General features: G+C 29.8%; 1 protein-coding gene across 4 annotated transcripts; it reads left to right on the forward strand.

Moving 5' to 3' along the window:
- Positions 1–1,363: 1,363 nt before the first annotated feature.
- LOC106774504 (E3 ubiquitin-protein ligase RMA1H1) lies at positions 1,364–3,368 on the forward strand. 4 transcript variants are annotated; one of them, XM_014661522.2, is made up of 2 exons: positions 1,364–1,603; positions 2,490–3,368. In XM_014661522.2, exon 2 carries the CDS (start codon positions 2,528–2,530, stop codon positions 3,194–3,196), a length of 669 nt encoding a protein of 222 aa, XP_014517008.1. In that variant the 5' UTR covers positions 1,364–1,603; positions 2,490–2,527; the 3' UTR covers positions 3,197–3,368. The 4 variants fall into 4 exon arrangements, with proteins under 4 accessions (XP_014517008.1, XP_022642488.1, XP_022642490.1 ...); XM_022786767.1 differs by lacking the exon at positions 1,364–1,603 and adding an exon at positions 1,623–1,766; XM_022786769.1 differs by lacking the exon at positions 1,364–1,603 and adding an exon at positions 1,623–1,759.
- Positions 3,369–10,787: the final 7,419 nt, after the last annotated feature.

The raw sequence follows: 10,787 nt of genomic DNA on the forward strand, positions 1-10,787 counted from the left end.
CTTCTAATTGCAATCGCTATAGTATTACTGTGCCTTTTAAAAGCCACCAAGTTCTCACACAACTTTTAAATAAGTAGCCTCGTTAATTTATGTACACTGATTGAATTGTTCAGGAAATAAAAGCATGATGCGATAAATTTTAAACTTAAATTGCTCCGACCTTTTCGGCAGTTAAGCCCGTAGAGCAATTTTCCATATGCTGATAAAATAAAATTCAGTGTAGAGATATCACCAAATGAGTTGAAGAAACCATTATTTTCGTTTCATGCACATATAGCCCTGTAGCCGCCGGCTCAATTTTCTCTTCTATATTCTTAAACTTGCACCCAATTTTTTAAGTTAGTAATTTACATTTTCTTAAGAGGGTCAAATAATGTTTTAACGCAAGGCTAAGACTGAATGTTGCGCCTTCAAGGAAACGCAAACTTCCTAACAAAATTGAGATTTACGATTTACTCAAAGCAGCCTTCAGACGGCTTTGTCAGTCAATTCATCCTCAAGATTGATTACAACTTTATGTTTAAAAGAAATTTTAGTCCCTTTCTACCTGAAATGCTTGTAAGAGATTAGAGTCGACCAGTCATGACGATTAGAAATCCTTTTCTGGTTTAACCTTTCTCTTCTCTTGGGAGCTTAACCTCTCGCCCACTTTCACTTTAATCACAAACCTTGAAATGCAATTCCCAAATGCCAAATCACACTCACCACACCCCTCTCTTTGCAAGTCCATTAGAATTTCAATCACTCCCTCTTTCACCATCGATTCCACCACTACCCTTCTCCTTATATATCCCAATTCCAAAACGTATTCCAACGTTGTAACGCGAAATCCTAATTCTTTTAAACGCAGAAACTCTATGATTTTAGAGATCTACCACTGCACAAAATCTCATCAACCAGGGGATTTCGAAGGAAATTAATCAGCAAAAGACAGCTCCTGTAACGCATTGACGAGATCGCGAACGGCGACGCAGTCGATGTACTTTTGGATTTCGGATTGGATGGCGCCGACGAGGTAAGATGTCTTGCATTTGGTAAGGGTTGGAGGAGACGACGTGGGACTTGGCTTTCAGATCGAGGAGCGTGTCAATAACAGTGCTGGAATCTGTCGGGAAGAAGAAGAAAAAAGAATTGGTGTTGGTGTGAAGGACTTTGGAAGCTTCTTTGACAGCTTCAATTTTGTCATATCATAATTTTTTAGTTTAAATAAAATTTTCCAGATAATCAAACAATGCATGTCAAGATAAATATGACACCTAAATTTAATAGCGTTTAAGAACATTTAACATAAAATTGACTCATTTTTATATAAAAATATGATTCAATTGAGACAAATATAAAAATGAAGACTGAACTGAAATTACCATCCGACTAAAGGGTTCTGACCATTTAAAAATTACATAGACGTATAAGTAATAATAATAAAAGAAGCTTCCCACTAGAATAGCTTTAGAAGAAAAATATCTCAAGTTTTTGACTTTTTGATCGAAGAAAAGCATATACATATAGTACTTCTTCCAAACAGGCGTACACACTCATCCGCAGTCTACATCTCCATTCGAAACGTCCCGCAGAGCCAAAGCCGCTTTCTTTGAACATCTCGGTATGTAATTTCCTTCTTCTTTTCCTCTTTGCTCTTTGGGTTTGTAAAATATATGGTCTTTCTTTACCATCACCATTCTCTTCTTGTGTCTGTGCTTTGCAATTTCTTCTTTTTGAATTAATGGGGTTCTGTGGATGCTCTCCTTTGATATAACTTGTACTGGGTAGATCTTGTGCTTTTACTGACTTTTCAACGTTAATCTTAAAGTCAATCACTGTTGAGACTTTTTTACTTTATGAAATGTCTGAAATATTTTTCCAGCAATACAAGATGTGCCAATTTTTCCTTTTTCCCCTCATCAAGCCTTTTTTTCTTATCATTACTAGCATCCCTGCTAGTAAATATGCAGAAAAACATGTTGGGGCTTCCTGTTTCTGGGTTACCGACATCCCGCACTAAGCCTGAATATTTAGTGAATCCTTGTTTCTAGTGTAGATGTTAAGATGAAACTAGGATTCGCATCTTCATATGCAATTTAGTCTTTGGTTTTTCACTGCATCTGCTTGCCTTGATTGATTTCTTAAAAGGGTCATTTTTCTTGCACCTTTGTGGGTTTTTGTGGTTTTGTCTCATAGCTTGTATGTCTCTATGTGCGTAATTTTTTACCTTTCAGCTTTGGGCATCTTTGTTTACACTTTTTGTAAAAAAAAAAATGTATTATATCTGTCTGATTGCAGAATGATGCATTTGAGTTGGTTGATTTGTTGCTTATGAATTTTTATGTTTTAGTTATTAACTTAATTAATCCGGTCACCCGTCCTTGCTTGAGTGAGTGGATTTCCCAGTCACTAATAGCTACCTTCAACTACATTTATCTCATTAGTTCTCCAGTTTTTAGATGTTTTTTGTTCCTTTGTATTAAGCTGTTTTTTCTTGGTGTTTCCAGGACTAAAGAAGCACTACGGACGAAGATCCTTAATTTTCATGGCACTTCACCAATACATTGCCGGGGATTTGAAAACCATCGAAGAAGCTGTGACAGAAACAGAAAACTCCAATGGTTGTTTTGACTGTAACATCTGTTTAGACTTTGCACATGATCCAGTGGTGACCCTATGTGGCCACCTCTACTGCTGGCCGTGCATCTACAAGTGGCTTCTCGTCCAACATGATTCTCTTACAACAGCTGAGCGCCCTCAGTGCCCTGTTTGCAAGGCTGTTATATCCAATAGCACAATGGTTCCACTCTATGGCCGTGGCAATTCCACAGCTGAAGGGAAAACATCTTGTGATGTTTTGATACCTCCAAGACCACCAGCTTCATGTGCTCAAGTTCTTGTGGCAGCGCCACCTCGAAGGGGTCAGCGTCTTCCATATCGTAATCCTTACCAAGGTCACTATTTCAGCTCTCGTTCATACCAAGAAGAGGACGCCACTTCTCAAACGCACCCTGTGACTGGAATGTTTGGGGAGATGATTTATTCCAGAGTGTTTGGCAACCCTGAAAATTGGTATGCATACCCCAATTCTTATCAGCTCATGGGAAGTTCTACCACTAGATTGAGAAGGCAAGAGATGCAGGCACACAAATCTTTGAACAGAATCTCTATTTTTCTCTTTTGTTGTTTCCTTATCTGTCTTCTTGTCTTCTAAGTGAACTTCAGGATCATCCTCCCTCTATATATCTATTGTATACGTCGTAAAATGCAAGTTTAAAAACTTGCTAGATTCATTCAGTGAATTATCACAAGGCTAAAGTGCTTGAGAGTTTATATTACACTAAACTCTGCACCTAAACCTCTATTATACCATCATTTTTCAAACATATTACAAGCATTCTATGATAACATTTGTGTCGTGTCATGTCATGCAATTGAATATCAGGTATAAACTTTGTGGTAAAAGTAAACAATTTAACTACTAAATTGTGAAAGTTTATTTAAAGAAAACAATTTCTGTTCCGACTAATGTAGTTTGAGAGTGATAAAAGCAAAAAAAATAAAAAATACTTAGTTTGAAGGAGTTAAAATATAGTATTATTCTCAATCCTTCATTAACATTCATAGTTTTTTTGTATTATTTTACTATTTTGATGTAAACTTTACTTTTTCTTTAATTTAAATGAAGTACATTAATTTGGAAAAACAAATAGAACCTTTATCGTTTTCTATCATCATTTTTCTTCGTTGTTTCTAAGTACCTAATAATGCCCAGCTATAACACGTAAGGCAAACTATGATTCAATGAATTTACATAAGACCACGTATTCCTATTTAAAAATACATCAATAATAAGAAAAAGAAAGAAATTTTTTGTTCATGTCTAGAGAATTCGTATTCCTATGATACTCATTAAAAAAAATAGAATTTAAAATATCAGAAAATTAACATGACGTGTTACTTTCCCTAACGACAAGAGAACTCAAAATAGAATTTGTATTGAACTCTTCCCATATCACTTAAAAAATAGAAGAAAAAAAAAAAGAAGGAAATGGATAAGATAAGAAGAAACTCGAAATAGAATGTGACCTGAAATCCCATGTGAGGTGGACCCAAAAGTTATGTTAGGGACAAATACAATCGAATGTCGGTTTGCAGAATAGTCAATAGTTTTGAGTCAGGAAGAAATATAAAAAAGCGAAGAAAGAAAAATAACTGCTGATATATTAAAAAGTACGATGATACTTAGACAACATTTTTTTTTATAATATTTAAACATCATTTATGTGTCATTCTGTAATTGATCTAAAATTACTCAACATTCAATAAAAGTAATCATAAAAACTATCATGGACCAATCACATATTGATACGTAGATGATGTTCAAATATTGTCAAAAAATTGTTGTCTAAGTATTATTATCCTGTTAAAAAGAAAGAAGAAAATTAAATAATGTCTTTTTCAATAGCAGCGTAGTGGCTTTCTCTTTCATCGTATACTTGCTAACTATTTTAAAGGCGACATTGAGAAAGGTTGAAGGAAACGAGGAGGATTACGAATAATTAGGATGTTTTGTTTTGGTTGGAGGAATAGAACGAAGAATGAAAAGTAAGTATATGAAAGAGATGATAGAAGAGGAAATAAAAATAGTATTCAATGGAACATAAAATGATGGAGGGGTCGTTGAGAGGTAGATAGAATGGAATCCTTATCCAGATGAGAGAAGTGATGGTGCGAATAGTATATGCACGGCCAATCTTATCCTCAGACACAGAATTTCAAACCAAGACACTAAGGTATACAATGTTTAATGCTGTCAGGCGGCTGCTCTCTATGTACAAAATATCCTATGATATCTTTCGTTTCAACAAAAAAAGTGTAATGATTTTTATTCAATTACACCCATATCCAAAACTTATTTTCATTCTATAGCAACTTAGTAAGATAATATATTTAGATAATATTTTTTTATAACATTTGAATATTATTTATGTGTCATATATATTATTATGGATTAAAAATAAATATACATTATTATAGATTAATCATATAATGATATGTATGATATTTAAATGTTGTGAAAATAATATTATCTAAATATTATTATTTTTATAGTAATGTTTGTTTGTATTTGTAGTATTATTCATTCAAATAAGAATGATAAAAAAATTAGTCTTCTCGTGAATATTTTAGAATATATTTTCGTTTTCATAAAAAAGTATTTGATATGGGTTTGATTTTTTTTTTCAAATGAATGTAAAGATGGAGATAATAATACACATATTCCTCTTGTTTTCATCTTCATAATGATTCTAATACTCATCATCATCTAATTTCTGTCCTTATTTAAGTCTAAATTATTTAAATATTTAGTTTATTAAGTAATCATTTTTAATCTTTAGTTTTATAACCTTTCCTTTTTTATATTTTTTTTAAGATAAATTTTCTATTATTATAACCTTAATGTAGTCAATAGGTGTATATAAATTATATATTTTTTATATTTTATATTTAAATATTTATAATATTTTTTATTATTTTTATTTATTTTTGAAAATTCTTTTATAGTTATTTTTTTTCATTTGAATAATTTTTTTTATTTTACTAAAGTAATTTTTATTATTTTTGAATAGTTGGACTAGTTTATACTCGAAAAGTTTTTTTAAATTTCTAAAACATATTCATCTCACCATACTCTTAATTATATATTTCTTTTCCCTTATATAATTTCATGGTATATTAAATTGTTTCTAAAACACATATTTTATTATTTATTGTTTATTTTTATCATGTAAAATGTATTGTTTTGATATTTTTATATGATTATTATAAAAGAATAGAAGATTTATGTTAAATTTTAATTATTATTAATTTAATCTTTGTTATTTGTGTGATTTCATTTAATTGATGCATTGTAATTTTATTAGTATCTCAAAAAAATTGATTTCATTATAATTTAAGAATGAGAGTAAAAAGAGTATTTAAAATACTTTTAAATTTATATTTTTTTTTTGTGTTTTTCTAAAAATGTTGTTAATTTTATCAATTTTGTTTCATTAATGTTATAAATTTAATAAATATTTAATTTTCATGAAATTTTATTTGATATTTTAATTTGAAATGTATATAATTATAATTTTTTTTAAATATTATTGGATATTAAGGAAATTGAATGTGTTATTTTGATATTGAATATTTGATAAGATTATATTTCATTTGCAATATATTTTTTATTACTTTATAAAAATAACTAATTAATATAAAAATAATGAGAAAAAGCGTCTCGACATAAGTATATATCGTCGTTACCTAATAGAGATAGAAATAAGACAAAAAAAATTAAATTTGGCTACGAAGAGGGAGATGAACTTCATTCTAATGAAGAATAAAATGTATTTAAATTATTGACAGTAACTTTCATTTTCAGATTGAAGGAAAACTCAAAATCTCTTTGATCTAACTAATATTATTTTACAACTTGATGAAATAATTAAATACTTTAATTATATTTCTACAAATCAATAAATCGAGTTAATTCATCTTAATTATATTAAATTCGGTTGTAAAATTTCTGAGGGTCCACTTTTAACTCAGCTGTATTTAGTTTACTTTGACTCCGGTGATGTTGCATGCAACGTGTTTGTTGAAATGTCACTAAATATCCAGTCTCAGGCAGCGTAAACATCACAACGTGAATTGAAGGTTTATTAAATTTGGAATTTATTATTGAAATGGAAAACATCAATGTTATGTTCAGTCACATTCTAAAATTGAATTGTTTTAAAACTGAATTTGAATGGAAAACATCTATGTCAAGTTCAATGCAGTTTTAACAACGAATTCAATTTTGTATCACACTGTATTATTACATTATTTTAATTAAATATTAATTTATTTAATTTATATTTCTAATGTTATAATTATTAAATTATAAATATATTAAATTTATTAGAATTATTTTTCTTTTTGGACTGTTTTAAGAAGTTATTTCACCAAAGTTTACTTCTCATTTATCATGTTTTTTCTTTTTTTTTCTGGTATATTACAACTCCAAACAAAAACAAAAATAGTAAAGATATATTCACAATACTACTTTTAATTATTTCTAGGTAAGGGATTTCTATTTCGCACATTCATTCTCAAGTCCAAATTTTTCGATGACAAGACAAATAGAAAGAAAGATTTAAAAAAGAGATGAACTAGATTTGAGTCCATTTTAAAATAGATGACTATGTATATAACTCTATCGACATGATAATTAATGATTTGTTTCAAACATTCGTATAATTTGTGTGGTCATAGAAGATAAAATAAAGATATTGGATAAGAATCTAAAGCTAGATATAAGGATAGTTTAAACTTTATATATGTCTTGAAATATTAAACTCAAAAATTGAGTGTTCGAAATTAATTATGGTCCCGGTTATAGCTGTAAATAAAGAAGACGAAAAATAGAAAGGCTTCATTTTTTTATTATTATTTTTATTACAGAAATAGGAGAAACGTTCTTAAGAAATATGCTGAAATGAATTTATATTTATATAGAAACTATATAATATAAAAGTCATCAATTATAATATTTAAGAATAGTTAAAGACTAGTTTATAAGTATAAAATACTAGTCATTCAAAAGGCTACAATATTTTAAACATTAAAGTAAAAGGAGATTGTTTATCTATTCAAAGCTAAGCATCAACGTTCTCATTCTTATTCTCCATAATCTGTTTCAATGCCTCCTCATCAACCTCTGTTCACATCCAAAGAATGATCATTGCAATAGGAAGTACCAAGCACACAAGCAAACAAAAGGGTGAGTTAGATAAACAAACAATAATCATATAACACAATTTATTAGTACCATCATGTTTATTTAATAAGAGTAAAAGTTATATAATTCTAAACATGCATCAAATACTAACACGACTCATCCGGATTTGTATAACTGTCGAACTATCGGTAGTATTTGCACTTGTATAGTTCAGTTGCACTCCCCAACACTATACAAGGTTAATCCTTATGCCAGTCTATAACTAAATTTTAAGACTATAGACAAGGACTTCCCTCTACTCTCGCCACTTACATCGTTCTTCTCTATTTGAGCATGAATGATGTTTAGAGTGTAAACATACATGACACTTTGCCAAGCAAACAACACCAATCAATCCAAAACGGGAGAAGAAAAAGAGTGAAACCCACTTGGACTAGTCACATAGCGCACACCGTCGCACCGCGAAACCAGGGGATTTTCGCATAGCGAGCACAACTCACATAGTGAACCCTCAGACAAAGGTCATCCCCTCCCAAACATTCGCACAACGACTAAGCTCGTTGTGCGAATTAACACCCAGAAACTCCAGATCCTAAGTCTCTCGCATAGCGCCCTAGGTTCGCCTTTCTAATTAATTTGCATTTTTCCCAAACGTGCACCAGTCACAAAGCAACTCTGATTCGCTATGCAAATCATCAAACAGGGAGCAACATTGTTCAGTGACTCACACAACGCACCACTTCTCATAACGAGTGACTCAAACAGAGAGAGCCCTCTAGTAAGGACTCGCTATGCGAGACCATTCGCATAACGAGTCTGCAAAATCTGCAAAACGCAATTCTGCAAAATTTTGCATCTCACTCACCCTTTACCAATTCTAGTTATTTTATCCAACTTCTAACACACCTAATTCATGTTTTATACGTAATTAAACTTGTCTAAGTGGTCATAAACATTCCTAACATCATTATAATGTGATTATGCACTAGCTTGCACTCTAAAACATCAACTTCATCACCTTAGAGACCTAAATCTTGATTTACCCTTTAAAATATGCTCTTGACCATTTTGGCATTACTAATAAGTCTCAAATGACTTACCTAAACATTGCCTACAACTCAACTTAGTCCATGACCCCTAGATATCCAAATCACTTCACATCCTCAAAATGGCCTAACATACCCTAATTCTTTTAACTTTAAACTTAGTTACTAATAACTACATACAATCATCTAACCTACTTAATCATAGTTGCACATCCCCACAAAATCAAATTAAAACCACAATTCACAGTTCATCATTCCAACGCATAAAACTCAATAATGCAGAAAACAAAGTTCTAGAGAAATCAGTATCATATCATAAAATTCACTTCCTACATATATATTGAACTATAAAACCAGAATAACCTAGCTTTCCTTACCTTGAGTCTTTCCAGCTCAACTCAAAGACCCGCCTCTACAGTACCCAGAGTCACAAAGAGTTTAGGCAGCACCTTACAGACCACAAAACTACAATCAAGAATAACTCTTATAACTAGAATTGGACAAGAATTGGAAGAAAGAAGGCAAAAGGCACATGCAACCAGCAGATGCTTAATCTAGGTTCCAAAACAGTGAAGAACGACTTACAGCTAGAAATCTAAAAATTGATCGGTCCAAATCAAAGTTTTCTACACTGTGAACGCTTGTACACCACCTAATGGACAATCTACTGACTCTAAAAATGCAAAAAAGAATAGAGTACAAAGTTTTTAGAAAGAGGAAGTGATTTAAGAAAATGAGTAGAGCTTTTGAAAGTTTCATCTCTTATACAATTTATAAAATGAAAAGCTTGTCTCATTAATTTAATCCACTTCTCTATTTTATTAATATACTTTCTCTATGTTCATACAACGAGAATAATATATAATATATTCATCTTTTCCCAAAGGAACCATATATTTTAAATTAAACATATATAAGAGATTTTAATATTGAAAAAAAACTAGTTTACTATATCTTGACTGCAAAATATTGATAAAAAGATAACTAGATAATCATTTTCATAATTACATTACTTTACTATATGGACAGGTGAAAAGACACACTTAAACATATATTTGTATGATAAAAATAATAATTAAAATAAACCATACTACTAAAATTTATCACAAGATACACGTTTTATAAGAAATAGTTATAACATCATAAGAAATAGTTACAACATCAATATCAATATGATTTTATATAAAATTTAAAAAAAATAAATCAGCGTGATATTATAATTTTAGTGAAAAAAAAACAGCTGGATTAGACTGGATTGTAAAGACAAATCCATTTTTAACTGACATGTTATCTATTTTTTTAATATCAGGTCAGATTTAAACAAAATTCACTTATTTCGACAATACTAATTAAAAGTTTTGAATTAACTAAAAATAAAGTTAATTTATAATATAAATGAAACGTGTTATAAATTAATTTTGTAAAATAAGTTAAATTTTGCTTTTTAATAAATATTAAGAAATGTATGTAGTACTTATTTTTAAATATAAAAATTATATAGTTATTTTCAACATAAAAAATTATTTAAAAACCTCTTTTATGAAATAGAAAAATATTTATCATTTATTAAAGAATAAAATTATTTTATTAGAAGATGAAAAAAATAAAATAATTAAAAAAGCGTATTCAATAATACAGATTATTAATGGTATAGACAAATGGATGACTAATTATTAACACTTCATTTAACTTGTTATTTTATTTTCGGATCCCAAGACCAGTATTGGCCTTCTCTAAAAATGGGGTTTAATTTTCTTAGCCTACAATTTAGGGTTTTTTTTTTTTAAGAATATGTACTTCTATTCCTCTTATTTTTTAAATTGTTCTTATTTAATAAGTGGTTTAAAAGTTTGATTTTTTATATTGAAAAATTTCTGTATCTCTTCCGCATCTATTTTGAATTTGTTTCTCTTTTAATTTATTCAAAGTTTTGATTTTAGAATTGTGTCTGCCATTACGCATCTTACATTTTATCACTGTCCCAACAACAA

This window comes from Vigna radiata, chromosome 10 (genome assembly GCF_000741045.1).
Source record: "Vigna radiata var. radiata cultivar VC1973A chromosome 10, Vradiata_ver6, whole genome shotgun sequence".
Taxonomy (NCBI): Eukaryota; Viridiplantae; Streptophyta; class Magnoliopsida; order Fabales; family Fabaceae; genus Vigna; species Vigna radiata.

What these genes read in the sequence shown, in the direction of transcription:
- LOC106774504 (XM_014661522.2), top strand. Translation starts at nt 2,528, where the DNA reads ATGGCACTTCACCAATACATTGCCGGGGATTTGAAAACCATCGAAGAA.